This window comes from Theropithecus gelada, chromosome 13 (assembly GCF_003255815.1).
Source record: "Theropithecus gelada isolate Dixy chromosome 13, Tgel_1.0, whole genome shotgun sequence".
In the NCBI taxonomy this organism is placed as follows: Eukaryota; Metazoa; Chordata; class Mammalia; order Primates; family Cercopithecidae; genus Theropithecus; species Theropithecus gelada.
In genome coordinates, this window is record NC_037681.1 from 88,701,593 (window position 1) to 88,724,061 (window position 22,469).

The 22,469-nt window shown below is 37.4% G+C and overlaps 1 protein-coding gene across 4 annotated transcripts; it reads right to left on the reverse strand.

Annotated features, from left to right (window-relative positions):
- Positions 1-846: 846 nt before the first annotated feature.
- C1D (C1D nuclear receptor corepressor) lies at positions 847-21,917 on the reverse strand. 4 transcript variants are annotated; one of them, XM_025355047.1, is made up of 6 exons: positions 21,847-21,917; positions 20,161-20,165; positions 5,519-5,661; positions 4,681-4,747; positions 4,325-4,380; positions 847-1,703 (listed from the first exon to the last, which is right to left on the reverse strand). In XM_025355047.1, the coding sequence occupies exons 3-6, from the start codon at positions 5,654-5,656 to the stop codon at positions 1,539-1,541; spliced, it is 426 nt and encodes a 141-aa protein (XP_025210832.1). In that variant the 5' UTR covers positions 5,657-5,661; positions 20,161-20,165; positions 21,847-21,917; the 3' UTR covers positions 847-1,538. The 4 variants fall into 4 exon arrangements, with proteins under 4 accessions (XP_025210832.1, XP_025210829.1, XP_025210828.1 ...); XM_025355044.1 differs by lacking the exon at positions 20,161-20,165 and adding an exon at positions 11,485-11,561 and having other exon boundaries at positions 5,519-5,665; positions 21,847-21,914; XM_025355043.1 differs by lacking the exon at positions 20,161-20,165 and having other exon boundaries at positions 5,519-5,665; positions 21,847-21,908.
- Positions 21,918-22,469: the final 552 nt, after the last annotated feature.

Consider the following 22,469-nt stretch of genomic DNA (forward strand, 5'->3'; position numbering starts at 1 on the left):
TTCTTTTACAAAATTAGAAAATATACAGAAATCCAAATACATTTCTTTGCAGTAACACAAAGACATGTACACTACACTTGATCTTAACAGTAACACATTTCTCATGTAGAAGTTATTTTTTAAAATAGCTAGAAATTTGGAGACAAAGGCAAAAAAAGGAGTAAAATAACTATAAATGTTCATTAATGTTCTTCCACTTCAAAAACTGTCTGACATCAGAGCTAGAAAAGACTTTCTGCGTCTATCAGTGACTTCCTCTTCATGTGTCATAGAAAGAGTTCAACATGCTTTACAAAATCCATTACATTTTAAGATCATTTCCAATATCTGCTATCATAAATCAAGGAATCCATTTATTCAAATTTACTTATGGAGAATTAATCACACAGAAAATTTTAACAACTCCTTTTTCAAAAATTAAAGTACTTTACTATACTTGGCATTCCTACATATAATGATATGGATTCAAACACTGAAAGCATTAAGGGCATGTAATTAAAATTCATGCACTTAGACATTTAAAAAGAGCTTTACTATGTAGTACTCTCTGTAACTAATACTCCAGAAAAATAAACCACAATATAAACACGATGTAATCTCCTTTGGACTTCTCATCTGCTTAAGTGGCATTATGTAACACAAGACGTTGTTCCAAAACACTTGTATGTACTTGATACAGCCTCAAAAACATGAAATAAAAAAATCTGAAAAAAATGAGATGAAAAAGAACTGTGGACACCATGCATCAGGAACAAAAACTCATGAATTTCTCTATTTGTGGTGACTTCTAAAACCTATCTTCCTAATTTGGAAGGCAAATTTATTCAAAAGATAAAAATACACAGGTCAGTTATACAACATTTTCAGCCTTTATTGAGAGAGTATGGTCATCATGCCAAAATTCATCCATCAACATACAACCTTATTTCCCATCTAAAGTTAATGAGAATGTATTTTATTTTAAATGGGACATAGAGGCAACATGCCAAGAATTAAAGTACAACCATAAAGTTTTAGTTTCACACTTTGAATATCAACAAAGCAGTAATTCCTAAAATCATGAAAACATGATAAAATAACTACAGAAAAAAATGAACATTTAAGTCATTTCATGCTTTCTTAATGTCATATAGTGAAAACAGATGTACCCATAATTTTGGCCTACAGATAGCATACATCATAAGGTCATTATTCATTTAAAATAGTACAAATGTTTACAAAGAACATTTCACTTAAATTTCACAGCTGCTTATAAAATGGTACTTGCAAGATTGACCTATATAAAGAAATAAGAGTCTCATCAAAAGAGATGGTAAATTATAAATATATAATATATCACAATGTTAAAATCCTCAGTGCAAATCAATAAAGATAACAACCTTTGGAAAGGAAAGTATTTAGCTTTACATATTTACTGTAAATTTACATATTAATTCAATAAGAAATACATTTAAACCTTGTCCTGCCACAGAATTATTTTGTGGAGGGGGAAAAAAAAAGATGTACTTTTTGAATATGTGTACATCAAAACCAAAAAGTTAACTTTTACTTTTTCCTTTATTGGCAACTTTTGATGCATTTCTTGGTTTTGGTTCCCAGAGGGCATTTTTTACAAATCTTGAAGCTGCACCTCTGTCCAGCTTGCCAGCCTTTTTCTTGTCTGTTATTTCCTTGACTCTGTTCATATATACTCTGATTCTTTCCTTAAAGATAAAAAAGAAAGGCAATAGATTTACTAAGCTGTTCGCCACCACTAGATTTTACTATGCTGTACACCTCGGTTAAATTCAACATATATGTATTTATTGCCTATTACAGTGCATGGTGCTAGGAAATGCAAATGAATAGGATAAATATGCTCCCTGCTTGCCTGCAGTTCACAGTTGGAGGGTGGGGAAAGACAGATGTTAAAAAGTCATTTCAGAAGTCTTCTGTTTCCAAAGAGGAAGAATCACACTAAGACATTACTCCACAAATAAACATTGAATTGAAAGATTCTAGGTGGTTATACATTTTTTAAAATCACCATTAACACAAATCTATATATTAACTGTTTTGAATCTAAAGTAAAAAACCGGAGCTTTCATATACTTGCAAAATACAAACTAAACTATCCTGAAATTTTTCTAAACAGGAAATACATGAGGTAGTACTTAACTATCTTTTCATGCTACCATCTAGTGTAACCATTAGGAAGAATGAAAATACAAATTATTCAATTTTATAATTTTGATTGGTAAATACACGAAATTTTCTACTAAAATACACAGTTGTAATCAGACTTTACAAGATGAGAAACATAATCTGTTGCTGTTCCACTGAATCTTCTGAGACCATTAATCAGCATAAATGGCTCTTATGCTTCAAATGGAGAAATAAAGTTGAGGAGAGCCATAAAATAGCAAAGTAAAAAACTGATCACTGCTTAAAAACAAGCATCATTAAAATAATCAACAGTTACATAAACATATACAGAAAAATGCAGAATCTTATAATGTTTTCATTGTGAAAGACTGGCAACTCTGCTCCACACTCTCTAGTGACGCCCCATTTCTGTCTGAATAAAGGCACAGTGCTTACAATGGTAGATACTAGCTGCAGCACACACACATCAACCCTGCCTTGGGGTCTTTGCCCTGCTTATTCCTCTGCCTAGAAAGATATTTCCTCAATTACCCACACAGTCACTCCCTCTCTTCCTTCTAGTCTACTCAAATGTTAACCTTGTCTTTGAGGCCCTGACTTCAGCATTTAAAACTGCAGTCCTATTAAAGCACTCCAGTCCCCCTTACCCTACTCTTTTTCTTTGTTCCCATAACTTTCCAACATACTACATATTCATATATATTTCTTATTTGTTTATTATGTTTATTGTTTTTCTCCATTAGATACGTCTGGTGTCTGCCACAAGGGCAGGGATCAGCAATATTCACAGAGGAATCATCTCACTTGGAAATAATGCCTACCTCCCAGTAAGCCCTCAAATATTTGTTGAATGAGTAAACTGACTTTTCCCATTTGTGATATATACGGTAAATAAGTTTCCTATCACATACTAAGTCTGTGATCAATTAGTATCATCTACATAAGGTCAGAAAAGGGGAACAGGTTTATGCATGCTTTTTATTCACCAACCCTTATCTAGAATATTAACGTACTACTTCGTAAAGTAGATTCTGAGGTAGAAAGAAAACAAATGACCTTGTCCTTTCACAAAGACAGTATCAAGTACTCCAAATAACTTCATATTAATGGAAAAAAGAGAAACTGCATGTAAAGTCCATATTATGAAGTTGAAAACAGATACAAGCCATTATTTTCAGATCTGTATATCATATTGCTTTACACTTTTGCTTTAAATATTTTTTCACAATTGTTTTATTTAAAAATAAATTTATTTCCCCCCTGCAAAAACTTTAAAAGAAGGAAATGTCTTAGACTACATGTTGAAAAACTGAACACAACAGATCTGGCTTACTCATTTTTAAAAAATAAATGACCAAGTGCTTTACTAAGTTGTAAATAACATACATATCAATTACCCTAAGACTTGAGAACAAGAATACAATGTCAAGTGTATTTCATATCTATATCTGCCTTATATTTTATAAACACAAAGAATCAATTTATTAATATTCTTATTCATAAAACCAAGTCAAGAAGGTAACCGTAAGTTTGATTTCTAATTTTTCTCTTCAAATTGAATGATTTGATTTAATTTTTGAAGTCAGCAAAAACTCCAAGATACCAGACCTTATATACTGTACTTATACATCTAAATGGAATACAAAGACAAACCTAGAAGATTTATTACAGGTTGTAAATATGTCTAATGCAGAATTACTGGACAGTACACATACAGCTGGTGCCAAAAAAGCTTTTAGCTTTGTTGCTGAACTGGATTCTTTACTGCTGAGAAAATGAATTAATGGAGGAATTGAAAAGGTGGGGGGAGAAACTTTCCCGTCTTTGCTAGTAAATCAACTAGAATATACTTTTAAGAACTGTATAGAAGTTTTTTTCTTTTTTAAAAAGTAGTTCTAGAGATAAACAGGATTTCAAGAATTTATACGAAAAATAATATGTAAGTTATAAATAATTACTAGAATCATAACATTTTCCCATTCTGAGATTTATATAATATATGGAATACCAATTATCTGAAAAAGGTAAGAGAAAAAAAAACTCAAAGATAGTAAGGTCTGGCTCACTTTCATAATTTCAACTCAAATTCTGTTCTCCCTAATTTGTATGACAAAGGTAGTGTGACAAACTTCAGAAATACAACAGCAAACACATAAAATAAAAAGAAATAAAATCTTACCAATTCCTGTTTTACTGGATGTTCCTTAGCATTAACTCCTTGAGTTGCCAAATAAACTAAAATAGAAAAATTTCATGGAATAAAATGGTGAATGTATTAATTTAAAACATTCCAATTAAAGAAACTAGTTGTTCACAAAAAAGGAAAGTCCTACAAACAATTAAACTTTAAATTATTCAATCTCCATGTAATACTAAATCTATGTGTGGCTCACTGGCATCCAGATTTAAAAATAAATATCTATTAAAATTGTTATTAAGTATAATTGTATGTAAATTGTTAGCATTTTAAAAATAAATCATCTTTCACACAATAAGTAATTTGCTTTCTAATGAATTCCAAAGTAACACACATACCCCAAAACATTGAATTTAATGTGTATGCAGAAACCAAATCCACTTTTGCTTGTTCAAGTGGGTCCAACTGTTAAAAAAGAAAAAGAGAGAGGGGGGAAAGAGAGAAAGTGAGACAGAAAAAAAATACACAAACTTGGAACACCATCTGATAACATTTTAAACTTTTACCAAGTACAAGGTATCAAAGAATTTTTTTCAATTCATATAATCCAATAACCAAATGATCTGAAAATAATTTGTAAAAAGAAGTTTTCTTAATGAGTGACTTTTGTCCACAAATTTTCACCTTAGGGTATCATCTTTAGTTAGACAAGGAAAGTGTACAACCCAAGAAAAATTCTTTTGAATTATTTTAATTTCGAGAGTTACGATCTGGGTTTTGTATGTCAAAAGTAATTTATCAATATAAACATTGTACATGATGCATTTATGTATAAGAAGCAGGCTAAGATGCTTAGGCAATACCAAAGACAGAAGAAACATAATGAGATTTGTTTTAGACTGTCAAAGTCAATTTACTGTTTTTGTCCTATAGGGTTTCCAGAAACCCTGATCACATCATTGTAATACTTAAAAGGTCAAAGATAGAGTCTGTCAAAAAGAATACTGTGAGTGCTCCTTTTTTTTCCAAAACCAAGTTAAAAACACAGTTAGGAGGTTATTTCCTAAGGCTGGAGTTGTGTTTTGTTTCCCCCCTAAAAATACCCAAACACTAATAAAATTGAAATAAAGGGGAAAAGGGGCATAGGTCATTAATCTGTTTCTTCTTCCACATGTTTCATAAAATAGCACTCTGTTTTATGAAATTCATTTTTAGGAAATTACATTTTTAAAATACCTTCTGCAACAACTCATTTCTAGAAACAGACATCATGGTCTTCAGCATCTCATCCACAGCACCAATGGAATTCTCAAACGCTGACAAATACTCATGAATTTCTACTGGATAGTCTTCATTAATTTCTTCACCTGCCATTATGGCTGACTAGAAAAAATTAAATTCTTTGAATTCGTATTAGAGACAGAGCTTGTTCTTTAGTTTACAAAAAAAAAAAAAAATCAATAGGTCATACCATGTATTTCAAAGACACTAAGAGTTAAAACCTGAAGATAAACAAATCTTTTTAGAATTTAATTCTAGATTAAATACATTCCAATTTGTCCCCTTCTTAAGTTTCCTGGGGGCTGTGGAAGAAGAACCAACCGAAGCCCACTAATGCTATGCACACCAAACTCTCAACATTTTTGTTTTGTTTTGTTTTGAGATGGGGTCTCTCTCTGTCGCCCAGGATAATGCAATCACCACTCACTGCAACTTCTGCCTGCTGGGCCCAAGGGATCCCCCCACCTCAGCCTCCCAGGTTGCTGGACTACAGGCCCATTGCCACCATGCCCAGCTAATTTTTTTGTATTTTTAAAGAACTTTTAAAGAACTAAAGACATGATTACCAAACATGAGATAGCAATAATCAAAATCCTACATTTTAAAAACTGTTGAATTAGCAAAGCAATTAAAGTTTGATAAATAGATCTCCTAATGATTGCTAAAGAAATGGTAAGCAAAGCACTTTTTAAAGAAAAATATGTATTTCAGTCCTTCTAAATATAGGTGTCGATCTGAGAGCATGTTATATTAAACAAAAAAAGTAAAAATATTAGGTCTAAAATATGTATCACAGACATCATTTTTCAAGCCTATATATATTTATATTTATATTCCTTAAGCTTCTTTAAAATATTAATAAGAAATCCAAAGAGTCCATAAATCATATAAAGCCCATAAGCAGAAAAGAGGAAACTTGGGGCAAATAAACAATATGGTTTTCATTTGTGCCAGTGCATACTCTGACAGCCCATACTTTAAAAATTCACCTATATCAATGTATTATTAAAGTATCTAAGTCCAAATTTTAGAAGCAATTCTAAGCCATAGGTAACATCTTTAGAATAAAAAAAAAAAATTGTATTAACAGAAATACCTCTTTATCACATAGGTAAGGAGAACAGCATGAATGTGTATGACAGCAAATAGCATAGCAGAATGGAAGTAAAGAGACTCAGGCTTTCCGTCTTGATCACCAACTTTGTCACCTGAGATAAATCACTGAATCTCTCTCGGCCTCAAATTCCTCATCCATAAAATAAGGCAGTTGGTCTAATGATCTGTAAAGTCCCTTACAGTTCTAAATGTTATGATTACTTTTAAGTTTGAAAAGTACTATTTGAATATTTAGTGACAATATATCAACATTTCTTCTGAATGAGTATATTCCACTAAGACATCTGGTTTCATTAAAAAAATAAAGTGAAGTCTATCTATTACTACTTGAGTTGTGAAGTTACTATCCAACTATTGTGCAACCAGCAATTAAACAAGGCAATAAGAAAACTACACAGAAAAGAAGTGATTTCCAATTTCAAAAGGTTAACTGAAAATATGCATTTGCCTCTTATCCCTCCCCAAATCCCTACAATATGACAGAAGAAATATAAAAACACGAAAATAAAAATGCTGGAAACCAACAAAAGCACAGATCTACCAGCAGACTTTAACAGTAGAAACTGTAAGCTAAAGAGCAAACTGGGCTGGACATGGTGGCTCACGCTGTAATCCCAGCACTTTGGGAGGCTGAGGCGGGCAGATGACCTGAGGTCAGGAGTTCGAGACCAGCCTGGCCAACATGGTGAAATCCCGTCTCTACTAAAAATACAAAAATTAGCCAGGCATGGTGGCACATGCCTGTACTCCCAGCTACTTGGGAGTCTGAGGCAGGAGAATTGCTTGAACCTTGGAGGCAGAGGTCGCAGTGAGCCAAGACTGTGCCACTACACTCCAGCCTGGGCAACAGAGTTAGACTGTCTCTCAAACAAAAAAAAAAAAGAGCAAATGGGATCAGACTGGAAACAGGAAACAAAGCCAAGAAACCTTACAAACAAAAGAGAATGAGAATTTAGAAATATCCCCAAGAACAGAGCCATTAAGGGCTGAAAATAGCTAACCTAATCTCCAGATCTGTGAAAGGACAGCTCCAGCATTTATTGCCTAGATAAAGGTGTAAGTATAGGGATATACTGTAAAGAAGACTTGGTATTTCCTCACTTTATGTAGAATTTTGAACCAATAAATTTGAAAATGTAAATGAAAAGAATGACGTTCTTGGGAAGATATCAATTACCAAAACTAAAAAGAAGTACATAAAAACCATACAGATCATTAACCACAGAAAAAGAATTACACAGTAGTCAAAGACCTACCCTCCAAAGAGGCTCTAGTCCTAGAAGATTTTATACGTAATTTCCTTCAAACCTTCAAGAAACAGTTAACTCCTACGGTATTTAGCTGTTTAAGAATATAGAGAAAGATGGAAAACTTTTTTCTTAACATATACAAAAATAAACTCCAAATGAATTAAAAATGTAAATGTATAAACATATTAGATTATATCAAATATTTATATCTAAATGAAACCCAAATGCTATAAAAGGAAATGGCTGACAAACTTAACTACATAAAAACTTTTTTGAAAAGTCATACATGGTAAAAGGATACCATAAGTAAAGTTAAAAGGCAAGAGACAGCTAGGAGAAAGTATCTGACAAAATATCACAAAGAATTAGATAGACTAAATAAACAGTTCCTAGAAAGCAATAAAACAAATTAAAATAACGAAGATATCACCTATCAGATTGGCAATAATTTTAAAGATTAAGAATGTTCAGTGTTAGAAAGGTTATACACTGAAAGTGGAATATAAATTGGTACCGGTTTTTAAAATGCACATACCCTTTGACTCAGGAAATCCTTTTAAGAATCTAGCCTATAGGCCGGGCGCCGTGGCTCACGCCTGTAATCCCAGCACTTTGGGAGGCCGAGACGGGCGGATCACGAGGTCAGGAGATCGAGACCATCCTGGCTAACACGATGAAACCCCGTCTCTACTAAAAAAATACAAAAATTAGCCGGGCGAGGTGGCGGGCGCCTGTAGTCCCAGCTATACTGGAGGCTGAGGCAGGAGAATGGCTTGAACCCGGGAGGCGGAGCTTGCAGTGAGTGGAGATCGCGCCACTGCACTCCAGCCTGGGCGACAGGGCGAGACTCCGTCTCAAAAAAAAAAAAAAAAAAAAAAAAAGAATCTAGCCTATAAAAATCCTTGCACATATGCATATAAATTAAAATGTCCTCCTTAAACTTGTCTCTGAACTTCCTCCAGTTTGTCTTGTATCAAATTGTCCCTTTGCTGGACTACTACCTGTAAGTTTAAATGTTTTATTTCTCCATCTAAGAAAGAAACCAAAAAAAAAAGAAAAAAAAGATCTTGACTTCGAGGTGCTTATACTAAGTCTCTAATTCCTCTCCTTCCATCTTTTCTCAAATCTCTTACAAACATATGACCTTACTTTTCTCTCAAAATTATACTTAGCAAGGTCACCCACACTGCCACATGGTTAAATTCAATGGTCAATTCTCAGTTCTCCTTGAGTGACACTGTTGACTCCCTTCTCTTGGTTTTCTTGGTTTCCTTTCTATCTCACTGGCTCCCTTCTTGGTCTCTTAGATGCAGCCTTCTCACATTCTCAGCCCCTTAACCAAGCTTGAAGTGCCCAGATGCTGTTCCTGACTTTCTTCTCTAATTTACTCCTAGGTGAGCTGAGGGTTTTAAATTGCTTTAGTAAACTGAAGACTCCAACATTTCTTTCTCCAACCCTGACCTCTCCACTGAAATTCATATTTACATTTCCAGCTGCAGAGATACTCAGCTGAATGTAAATATGAAATTCATACAGAGATACTGAGTATCTCTGGTAGGATGTCTAATAAATTCTCGAATGGAACCTGCCCAAAGCCAGATTCCTAACCTTGCCTACTGCGGTTTTCATCATTTCATTTCATGGCAACTCTAACTTTCCAATTGTTCAGTCCCAAAATTTCAGAGTGATCCTTGACTACTCTCTCTCACTTCATCTTTAAGACACACCCAGAATCTAACCATGTCCTACCACCTCTACTGCTACTATCCTGGTCCAAACCACCATCAAACCATGCCTGAATGCCCTCCTAAATAGCTTTCTTGCTTCTGGCCAAAGTCTATTATCAAGAATATAGAGAGATGATTCAAAATGTAAATCAGACTATGCCATGCTTCTGCTCAGAAATTTCCAAAGGCCTGTCACCTCATTCGAAATAAGACAAAAATCCTTACAGTGGGCCCGACAAGGTGGCTCATGCCTGTAAACCCAGCACTTTGGGAGGCCAAGGCAGGAGGATAGCTTGAGCCCAGGAGTTCGAGACCAACCTGGGCAACACAGCGAGACCCCAACTCTATTTTTTAAATCAAAAAAAAATAAATATTTATCTTTTAAAAATCCTTACAGTGGGTTCAAAAAGTTCAACACAATTTGCCCTGACTCCCCATCACCTTCTGTGACTTCATCTCCCACTCTCCCTTGCTTATTTCACTCCAGCCACAATAGCCTCATTGTTCTTCCCCCATGACAACAGGCACATGCCTACTTCCCTTTGGACTTCTCTCCTTCCTAGAATACTCTATTCCTCTCTTCCTCCCTTACCAACACCTTCAGAGCTTATTATGTTACCTTCACCAGATCTCCACTCAAATGTTACCTATTGGTATCTCTCTCCTAACCACCCCATTTTAAAATGCACACCACTCCCCCTCACTCCCTATCTCCTTCCCCACCTTACATTCCTCTATATCAACTAACATGTATTTATTTGTTGCCAGTCTACCTCCAAAAGGCAACTACATGAGAGCAGGAATTTTTGTGATTTGTTCACAAGCACTGCCTGACAGTCAATAAACATTTGTTGAAATAAACTATAACAAAATATTGGAAATAATCTAGATATTCATCGACAGGGAAACAGTTAAATGAATTACAGCATATTCATCCTTGAGAATATTACATGTCTTCTAAAAATAAAGAAGTAAATCTATATATAGTGACACACAATAAGAAGGAAAAAGAGAACAGAGAACATTGTATATAACACATAATGTGCCTAATATATGCCATTTGGCTTTAAAAAAAAAAAGCTATATACATACATGTAGAAAAAAGTCTGGAGGGAGCATACAAAAAACAGACATTTTCTCTGAAAAGAGACAAGGATTAGGGAATAGGTTCAAAGCAGACCCATTTTTTTAACTCTTCATTCTTCATTGTTTATATTTTATTTCAAAAAGCACATATTAAATTTTTAATAAAAAACATTTAAATAAAGGCACAATAAAGTATTTTGGCTTTTAACAAATACTGTATGTATTTTTTAAAAACACAAAAGGTCTTTATTTAAATGTGAATTTTTTCATCAAATTTTCCTATTAGAAAACATTTCCTTTCTTCAGAAGAACACAGTAGAGATTTTTCCTGCAATTATTCCCTATCCCTAAGCCCCAATAAACAAGCAGATATTTGTTGTTAGAAAAGGCAAGGGGGACTAAAAAATAAAGGCTCTTCTATTATGAGAAATTCCTCCTAATTCAAGTGATTTCTACTAACATTTTATATAGGCAGTTGCTGAATATTTATTCCTTCCAAAGAAAAAGCGCAGAAATTTCCCTCCATCCCCTTAGCTACTCTGACCCCAGGATCAAGCAATGACTCTATGGTATCAGCAGCAAACACCTGAATAGCACTGATTATGTGCCAGGCACTATTCTAAGCATTCCACATGCACTTGTTCATCCAAACCTCACAGATGAAGAAACTGAGCCACAATGAAGTTAAAGAACATGCCTAAGGTTATACATGTTAAAATTTCCAAAGAAGAAAATAACTCACCCAGCTCTGCTCCTCACCCTCCTCCCGGGTTCTATAGGTACTCCTCGCCCTTCCACACACTCCTTCTAAAACACTGGCTGCAGAGGTAGAGACAGACGGAGAGGGCGTGAGAAAACTTGCTTCTCTTCACCACTCAGTAGGGTGTGGCTGAGACTAAGGATCTGGGTTGGGGGGATGCTGCCCAGTAACCCTAACAGCTGTTACTGCCACTCAGTCCCTCTTCTCACTGGTTATACAGAAGCCAAAGTACCGATAGCAGAAAAGAAGAGTGCATAGCATCACATACAGAACTGAAGTCATCAGCTACCTCTTTTCTTCAATTCTCCACTTCAGGGTGGCCAATCCAGGCAGAAACCTGGGAGGCACCCCAAATCCAATCAGTCCTGGCAATATGGCTTCCTTAATCTCCTCACACCACAAGCTTTCCTCCATTCTCACGGGCTAGATTATTTCAACAGTCTTTGAGTAGTGTCCCTACTATCAATTTTTCTCCACTCCCAGTTCTAGAATATTACAAAATATGCTTTAAACAGTCTGGTCATGGTACTCCTCTGTTTAAAATTCTGCAACAGTTCCCTACCACATGGAAGATAGTTCCAAACCTCTCAGCATAGATGCAAGGCCCATTATGATGTGGCCCTTGCTTGTCTGCCTAACCTCATCTTTCATGGCTCCCCTCTTTGAATCCTAGAGCTGTGGCCATGATGGCAGTTTTCCAAATGTGCCATGCTCTCTCACTCTCAACTTTGACCTGTGTGACACTCTAAGCCTGAAACGCCCTTCCAACTCCACTTTGTTCAAATCCTGCTTATCTTTGGAGGTAAAAAATAGTTCAGTTCGGCCAGTGAAGACTTCTCTGCATGCTCTCCTTCTATGCTCTCTGTCTGGACAAATATAACAACTATAAGCTGTCATGTCACTTAAAACACTATCTCTTAATGTATTTTTATTTACTTGACTTCCCTTTTGACTACAAGTTCCTTGAGGGGGGGGCTGTGTCATGTTCCTGTTGTATCCCCAATGGCTGACACACAAGGTGACTGTATCTCTCAATTTGCCCAAGACAGTTCCACCTTATGCCTGTTGTTTCAGCTTGCCACCAACTCAGCTCCTTTCTTTCTTGTCCCAGTTTGCCATCAACTTGTCCCAGCTTGCCATCAACTCAGCTCCTTTCTTTCTTGTCCCAGTTTGAACAAAAAATTATATGGTTACCCTAAACAACGTAGGTTCTCTGACCCTTATTACCACTTCCCACCCCATTTAGCTAGAGAACAGGAGCATTAGAGGAGTTACCCTTTGCACCAGTCAGGTTTCAACTAGAGAAGCAGAACCAGTAGGAGATACGTATTAACAGAGTTATGGCAAGAAACTGGTTTACATACGGCAAGCTATCAAGGAAGGAACTCATGCTGGACCTCTTGGCTACTAGCTGAAACTGCTGTCTACAAGTGGAATTTCTTCTTTTGGGTCAGGGAAACCTCGGCTCTGCTTCTAAAGCCTTTCAACTCATTGAATCAGGCCCACCCAGATTATTTAGAATAATCTCCCTTACTCAATAGATTATGGATTTTAATCATGGCTTCGAAATACTTTCACAGCAACACCTACATTCATGTTTGACTGAGTATCTGTGGGCTACAGCCAAACCAACTTGAAACATTAAAAAGACAATCACAGCCAGGCACCATGGCTCACACCTGTAATTCCAACACTTTGGGAGACTGACAGGAGGATCACTTAAGCCCAGGAGTTCAAGACCAACCTGGGAAACACAGACAGATCCATCTCTAAAACAGAAAATATTTTTAATTAGCTGGGCATGATGGCATGCACCTGTAGTCCTAGCTACTCAGGAGGCTGAGGTGAGAGAATCACTTGAGTCCAGGAGTTCGAGGCTGCAGTAAGCTATAATTACACTACTGCACTCCAGCCTGGGCAACGGAGCAACGCCTGCAGCCCTTTAAAAAAAAAGACTATTGCACTAAGATGTATTCCTGGCATCACAAATATTATTGCTCTGACAATACTTTTCCACAACAAGCTTGTTATTTTGATTATCAGGCTCCCAAGTAACAGAACTAGACTTCAAATTCTAGCTAACAAATGTAGAAGAAACGACAACTTAAAAAAGAATCACGACTTTGCAACCCCTAATGAAATTATAGGTTTAGGCAATGACCACCAATAGATCACTAAAAGTAGGTGAAACACACATATTATGAACCTCCTGATGCGAGCCAATATAACATACACAGCACCATCTGCAAAGCATTTCCAACTCCCAAAAAAGCTGAATCTGAACAATTAAGCCTACAGAGCTAACTTCCATTTTACAGGAAATATAAAGGATAGAGGAACAAATTAACACCACAAGAAAGCAAACAAATATGGAGTGAGAAACACAGTACTCTACAGGACAACTGATCAGGTTTCTATAACAAGTCAATGGCATGAAGCAAAAAAAAAATGGGGGAAGAAAGAGGAAGAAGAGATTGAAGAGATTTAAGAGACATAACAACCAAATGAAATACATAGACCTTGTTTGGATCTTGATTCAAATAAACCAAGCATAAAAAGATAGTTCTGTGAGAAAGAAATCTGAACATGGACCAAGTATTAGATGACACCAACAGATTATTGATAATTCTGTCATCTATGATAACAGCATTACAGTTATATAAGAAAATTTCCCCATCTTTTGAGGATGCACACTGAAGTATAGAGGGGTAAAATTACGTAACATTTTGAATTTGCTTTAAAAAAAAAAAAGTAGCCTCCACGAATTATTACAACTTTGAGAGAAAAGATAAGAACCTTATGTACATTATTTCCACAGTGAAATTAGATGGCTAACCACAAACTAGCTTTTAGAATACAACTCAGTTCATATATAGGGGAATAACTAAAGAGAAGGTGTCATCTAGAATATTTAAGCAGCTCCATTATATCTCATTTCAATTCCAGATATAACTGGGGTGAGGAAGAGGAAGGTTACTGGGTGCTCACTACATCTGTGATAGTTGCTGAACATATAGTCTCAAATGAGGTTTGTATTACTAACACTTCCAACAAAAGGCTGACATTCTGAAGTGTCTATTTATTTCAAGAGTATCACAAATTCCTTATTTTTTTTTTTTTCTTTTGAGGTAGAGTCTTGCTCTCTTGCCCAGGCAGTGGCTCAATCTCAGTTCACTGCGACCTCTGCCTCCTAAGTTCAAGCAATTCTCCTGCTTCAGCCTCCCGAGTAGCTGGGATTACAGGTGCACACCACCATGCCCAGCTAATTTTTGTACTTTTTTAGGAGAGACAGGGTTTCACCATGTTGGCCAGGCTGTCTCAAAATCCTGACCTTGTGATCCGCCCACCTCACCCTCCCAAACTGCTGGGATTACAGGTGTGAGACACTGATTCCAGCAAATTCCCTTCTTTAAAAAAAAAAAAAAAAATCCTAATTTCTTGTATTTTTACCTGTCCCTTAAAAATGTAGGCAAAATAAACAAATAAATAAACACCCAAGAGTAACGCCAAATAAAAAACTAAAAAAAGACATATGCAACACAAAGATTTTTTTAAGCCTCTATGAATCAATTTAACAACAACAAAAAAAAGTACACACAATCGAAAAGAAAAATGGGCAAAGAAAATCAACAGTTCACAAATAATCCAGATGACCAATAAGCATAAAGAAAGCTACTCAACCTTACTGATAATTAAGGAAACATAAATTGCTAGAATTTGATGCCATTTTAAAAATTAAAGAGATTAATAGTACTAAAATGGACAAAGGTGAGCTGAGAACAGCCTCCCATTCACTATTAGTCAGGGTATAAATTAGTTTAGCATTTTTGTGGGGCAATCTGCACCATGCTTCAAAATCACCTACGTACACCTCCTTTGACCTAGCAATTTTACTTCTCAAAGTATATTTTAACGCAAGATAATGTTTAAGGACTTCCACTGCAATGATCTTTAAAACAGTAAACTTTAAAACAGAACAACCGGGCCGGGCGCGGTGGCTCAAGCCTGTAATCCCAGCACTTTGGGAGGCCGAGACGGGCGGATCATGAGGTCAGGAGATCGAGACCATCCTGGCTAACACGGTGAAACCCCGTCTCTACTAAAAAATTACAAAAAAAACTAGCCGGGTGAGGTGGCGGGCGCCTGTAGTACCAGCTACTCGGGAGGCTGAGGCAGGAGAATGGCGTGAACCCGGGAGGCGGAGCTTGCAGTGAGCCGAGATCTGGCCACTGCACTTCAGCCTGGGTGACAGAGCGAGACTCCGCCTCAAAAAAAAAAAAAAAAAAACAGAACAACCCACACATCCATTATTAGAACCTGGTTAAATAAATTATGGTATGCCCGCCTATTAGAATACTCTGCAGTAGTGAAAAGGTACGAGGTACAGCTTAGAAAGATTCCTAAGATATATTAAATGAACAAAAGTTGAAGAACATCATGTATAATACATCCTATTTATTTATTTATTTGAGATGAAGTTTCGTTTCTGTTGCCCAGGCTGGAGTTCAGTGGTGCGATCTCAACTCACTGCAACCTCCCCTACTGGGTTCAAGTGATTCTCCTGCCTCAGCCTCCCAAGTAGGTGGGATTTCAGGCATCCACCACCATGCCTGGCTACTTTTTTTTTTTTTTTTTTTTTTGTATTTTTAGTAGAGATGAGGTTTCACCACGTTGGCCAGGCTGGTCTCAAACTCCTGACCTCAGGTGATCTGCCCGCCTCAGCCTCCCACAGTGCTGGGATTAGAGGTGTGAGCCACCATACCCAGGCCATCCTATTTATTTTGAAGAAAATAAATATGAGTATGGAGGCATATTTGTATGGTATATGCATATAAGTTTTCTTAAAGGATCCAAAAGAAGCTGTCAACTGTGGTCACTTCTGGGAAACAAAATGCAAGAAAGTGAGGAAGTACATTTTGTTACACTCTCTGAATTACAAGATATGTAACATAATACTTAAGCTTATAAAAACTTCAATCATCTCAAATTTTGAAATTTACTTTATTCTCAAACATACCAGATAAAAATGTCATTTCCCCCTACTTAGCAGCAACAATTAAACCTACGTTCTTTACCACTATTACATTCAAAGAACCATATAAATGTTTTTTCTACCCCTAAATTGTCTAGCCACCAAGTGGCTATTTTCCTCTATTCTCATGGTACAAAAGCCTCCTCTGGCCTGCTTGCTACATGGCTAAACATCCCAGTCAACTGGTTTAAAGATGCTTTTGCAAGTTCTCATCTTCTCTTCCTGCCCCCTACGCAAACATTCTAGCTCTAGGCCTACTGAACATTCATTCCTAACGAAATTCACAAAAGACATAAATTAATGCTACCCAACCTCAACAGGTCCTCTGTCAGTTGCCTGACAGTTCCTTTATTTATCCCTGATACCTCCTCAGCACTTATTGCACAATGTCATGTAAATGAATAATATTTACTGAGCATTTACCACATGCCAGCCTCTAACGACTCTCTTATTCAATAGATATTTAACTAGCCTCTATGATAGGCAGCCCTGATGCTTGGAAGATAATAGTAAGCAAAAACTTGCCTGCTCTGTACTTACTGTTTAGTGTGGATGATAGACACTAATCAAAGAATCACGGAAATATAAAATTACAACAGTAATATGAAGAAATAAATTGTGCTATGAGATAGTGGACATGACTTAATCTGAGGGAAGACAGAATGCTTCCTCAAGAAAGCACTCGATGACAGAGACGAGTTAAGCAGACAAAAACTGTAGTGCGGGCGAAGAGAGTTCTCACAACTTTACAACTGGGCACTAAAATTAGCTTCACTTTACAGATGGCACAACAGAAACAGGTCACAGGGCTGGTAAGTGGTAAAGCTCGGCAGAATGGAACTCAAATCGAATGGAGGAGGAGCATCCCTCACAAATCCCATCAGTGGATTTGTATAGGATGCTCTCTGGACAAAATCTTTTATACAATGTAAAAGGTTTGTTCCTCCCTGAAAGTCTATTCCCGTAACCCTTCCAGCCTTAACTCCCATCTTTACCCTATTCCCCAACGTCACACTCAACTTCTGTTCCTGTCACTAATCCACGTGACCAGAATCTCCAATTTCCTTAGCAATGTTCAGTAGGCCTGGAGCAACGTTACACTCAACTTCTGTTCCTGTCACTACTCCACATGACTAGAATCTCCAACTTCCTTAGCAATGTTCAGTAGGCCTGGAGCTACCGAACATGGGGCATTAGCAAATGGCCACAGAGGAAAGAGGACTGGCAAAAGCATCTTTAAAACAGCTAACTGGGAGATATGACCATGAAGGAAGGGAACTGAGGTGCTATCATAGCCCTTTCCCTCTACTTGGAATACCCGTGTTCCCCCGTTTTGCATTGCTATGCAGGAATACCTGAGGCTGGGTAATTTAATAAAGAAAAGAGGTTAGATTTGGCTCCCAGTTCTGCAGGCTACACAACAAGCACAGTACCAGCATCTGCTTTTGGTGAGATAAAGGGGGAGCAGACATGTGACATGGCAGGAGAAGCGGCAAGAGAGAGAAGAGGAGCTTCCATGCTCTTTTAAACAACCAGCACTAGTAGTGAACTAACAGAGTGAGAACTCAACTCATTACCTCAAGGACAAAACCAAGACATTCAGTCTGCCTCCATGACCCAAATATCTCCCACCGGGCCTACCTCCAACACTGGAAGTCACATTTCAACAAGAGATCTGGAGGAGACACACACCCAAATCATATCAACCTCCTCTTCATAACTGTCTCCATTTTCTTGGCCTATCAATCCTTTAAAACCCACATCAAATGCTCCCTCCTCTATAAAGGTGTCCATACCTCCCAAACAAAAGTAGTCTCTTCTTCCTCTTTGCTCCCAAGTTTCTCTGAATATAACTGTAATACAGTTATCACACTGCTGTGCAACTATATGCTTGACTTAACGTAATCACATATCTATCAATAACACTCCTCAAGTTCTTGATAAATCCAAAGGTGTCAATCCTCACTTCACCCGATCCATCAGCTGCACCTGACAAAATTGAACATATTACTCTACTCTAAATTCCACAACACCAGACTCAAAATTGTCCTTGTCCCTCACTGGCTGCTCAGGCTGTCTCATTTGGTGGTTATTCCTCATTTTCCTAACTTGTTAATGTTAAAATGCCTAAGGACTCAGGCCTTGTGCCCCTTCTCTTTTCTGCCTACATTTACTCTTTTAACGACTGTCTCTGGTCTCACAACTTTAAATACCATCTGTTCACTGACAACTCCCAAATGTCTGTTTCCAGCAATGACCACTCTGAAGTCCGGAATGAACATACTTAACTGCCTACTCAACATCTCCGCTTAGATGACTAACAGACATCACAAACTTATCACCTCCTTAACTGAACTCCAAATCTTCCCACAAACCTGCCCCTCCCACAGTTTTCTACTTCTCAGTTAACGGCAATTTCATTCTTCTAGTTGCTCAAGCCCCAAACTTTGACAATAACCTTATTCTTACAATTCACTTTCAATCTGTAAGCAACTCTATTGGCTTTTCCTAGAAAATACATCTAAAATTAAACTGCTTCTCCATCTTCACTTCTTTCCAATTAAGATGTTATCATCTCATCTGAACTACAACACCTCCATGATTAGTCTCCTGGTTTTCACCTACTCCACCCCACAACAAACTATTCTTAACACAGAGGCCAGAGAAGATTCTATTAAAACCTAAGTCAGGCCAGGCGCAGTGGCTGACGCCTGTAATCCCAGCACTTTGGGAGGCCAAGACAGGCAGATCACCTGAGGTCAGGAGTTCAAGACCAGCCTGGCCAACATGGTGAAACCCCATTTCTACTAAAAACACACAAAAAATTAGTCGGGCGTGGTGACACGTGCCTGTAATCCCAGCTACTTAGGAGGCTGAGGCAGGAGAATCGTTGGAACCCAGGAGGCGGAGGTTGCAGTGAGCTGAGATTGCACCACTGCACTCCAGCCTGGGCAACAGAGCCAGACTCCAAAAGAAAAGAGGTGGGTGGGGTGAGGTGGGGTGGGGCGGGGCGGGGCAGGGCAGGGCAGGAAAGGAAACAAAAGAAAACAAAAGAACAGACAATAAAGTAAAACAAAATAAAACATAAAGTAAAATAAAATAAACCTAAGTCAGATCATGTCACTCCTCTGCTCTTACCTTTCCATTGGTTATTTACTCACTGGGCTATTCCTCAAGGTAAGATTCATGTCGAGGTACATTTTGAACACATCACTAACATAATGTCTTGTCATGTATTAGGTATTTAGCAACTATTTGTTAACTAACTAAAACCAACCAAAGTAACCTAAGACCTAATTTTGGAAACTCTTAATATCAGATTACAGTTTGAGCTTACAGATACTAGAAAGTCACCACATGGATCCAAACAAACATATGATCATGTACGTTCTGGGGCTCTTCCCATCTCTACACCAAATAATTATACACAGTTATGAACTAAGCTTGAGAATAAATCCAACATGATTGTGTTTGGGAACTTCAGAGCCACTTGCTGTTGCTGCACCAGAATTCTATCACTCGTAATGAATTACTGGAATGGCTTTTTTGCACTGCATTATCTCAGGAGAAAATAACAATGAAATGTACACACAAGTTCTCAATAAATATTGCTGTCTTGGGCAAACAGTGACTCCATGTTAGTATTGTCTGTGACTCTCCTTCAGTCTCACAGTACAATTTCTGAGTACATACAGACTTCTTCCTTTTCTAAAAAAGATATTAACATCTAAAAATAAATGTATCCAGAAGTCTAATAATAGAGGAGTATATAAATTATGAGGATATTGCTCAAGATTGAGATGAATAACTACATTAGATTAAATTTACTTCTATTCAGTGTTTAATTCAAAGCATTTCCAAAATTACAGCGATCAAGCAGCAAAATTACCTCCCAAAACATATGGAAGTGGCTTATTACAATCACCTCATTTCTGAAATAACAGTATATGGGGTTGCTGCATAGATTAAATAAATAATATAGATAAAAGCCATTAGAACAGGGCCTGGCTCAGCACTCGATAATTAGATAGTATTTTACCAAAAGTGAAAGTTATCAAATACTCTAATCCATTGTGGACTATGTAGAGCTATGCTTGAAGGGTCAACTGTTTGGAAACAGAGCTGAGATAATACATATGAAGAGCCATTTGAAAAGGTAAAAGCAGTTAAGAAAAAAATTGCATTACTTCTGAACTGTGATACATACAACACAGCTAACTGAAGGCAGCTGTAGTATCTTTTGACTGAGAATTTTGTTTTATTTTGAAAAACCATTATTCACACTTATCATTATCTTTCAACAAAACAATGAGTTCTATCATTTCCACTAAATGCAAATATTTCTCTGTACTTCGATAGGGCTAATCTGTTAATTTTGAATCAAAAATACAGGGTTAAATAACTAAAAGTATAATTGGATTGTTTGTAACACAAAGGGTAAGTGCCTGAAGGGATGGATGCCCCATTTTCCATGTGATTATTACACATTGCCTGCCTGTATCAAAACATCTCGTGTACCCCATAAATATATACACCTACTATGTAACCACAAAAATTTTAAATTTAATTTTTTTAAAAATCACGGTTAAGTCTTGGTTCTACCATCAGACAGTACCAATGGGTTAATAAGGGGAGAGCAGACATCTCATTGCGACAAATACGTCTGTATCAAGCCAAAACTGAATTGTATTCAGCAAACATGAAGACATTAAAGGTATTTTCAAGCAAGTTTTAGTTACACTGAACTTTCCCGGGTCATCAAGAAAAACTGCTCTCTTGGATTACCCACCACAGATTTCAGCTAAAGGTCGAAATTAGCCCACTATCTCAGACGGGCTAATACTGCAGCGGCAGGCAGTCTGTGAATGTGAATGATAAACGGAGCTAACACAGTAAAGTGACTCCCCTAGACGTCCCACTTTAGCCTCTCTCCTTACGCAAGATTTGAAGACAGCTGAAAATTGTGAAGTCATGTTTTTGTTGTTGTTGTTGTTTTTAATTTTTTCGTCTTCCAAGATTTGAGAAGGGGGTGGTTAACAAACGAAGAGAAAGAGAAAGACCGGAGCAAGAGAGAGAAATGAGGGGCTGGGGTAAGCCAAAGCCTGCAAGCAGCCCCAAAACAAGCGGAAGTGGGGGACCTGCAGCAATGCTGCCCCAGCGAAGAGCTGTGAGACACTGCATTCCTGGAAGGCTATGCAGCCAAACTCCGATTCTCTCAGTCTGCCCAGAGGATTACAGGGGAATCCCAGGAGAGGAAAAGCGGAGTTAAACAGGAGGAGGAGAAAAGCTGAAAGTACAACTTTGAAAAATACCTCAGGGCCTTCGACTACAGTCTCCCGGAAAGCGGTCGGGCAACGATGACGACAATGACGCGCCGGCTGTGCCCGCGCCGAGGGGCGCTTTCCGATGATCTCACGCTGCTCGCCACGCCCCCGCTCCTTCACTCTTCTCTAAAGGCAAATCTCAAAATGAGTAGCTCAGGGCCATGTTGTGGGAGAGGATTGCGGCGGCACTCTGGGAACCTTTGTCTACGTTTGTACCCGGCCAACACTCAGCCCAAATACAGGTTGAGTGTATTTAACCAGGAAAGAAATCTTAGTTACTGAAACTTTGGATTTTTACTTTCCCGGGAGCTTTTCCAGGGCCCTCACTGTTACTACGCTTTTATTGTCTGCCTCAAGATCAACCTCTTAGAGCAGCTTCCCAGATTATCCGTGGGGAAGAATGGGTTGTTTTTCCAATCTGTCAGTAAAAGATACTTCTATAAAATACAGTAAAAATGAATTAGTAGAAAAATGGGGAAAATATGTGCAAAATACAAGCCCAAATTTTTTATTATTAGTTTCAGTAAATGTAAAATTGCATTTCAACGTATGCAATCAGAAGAAACATAATAGAAAATAAAGGCATTAACAGAAACTGTACATATTGTTCA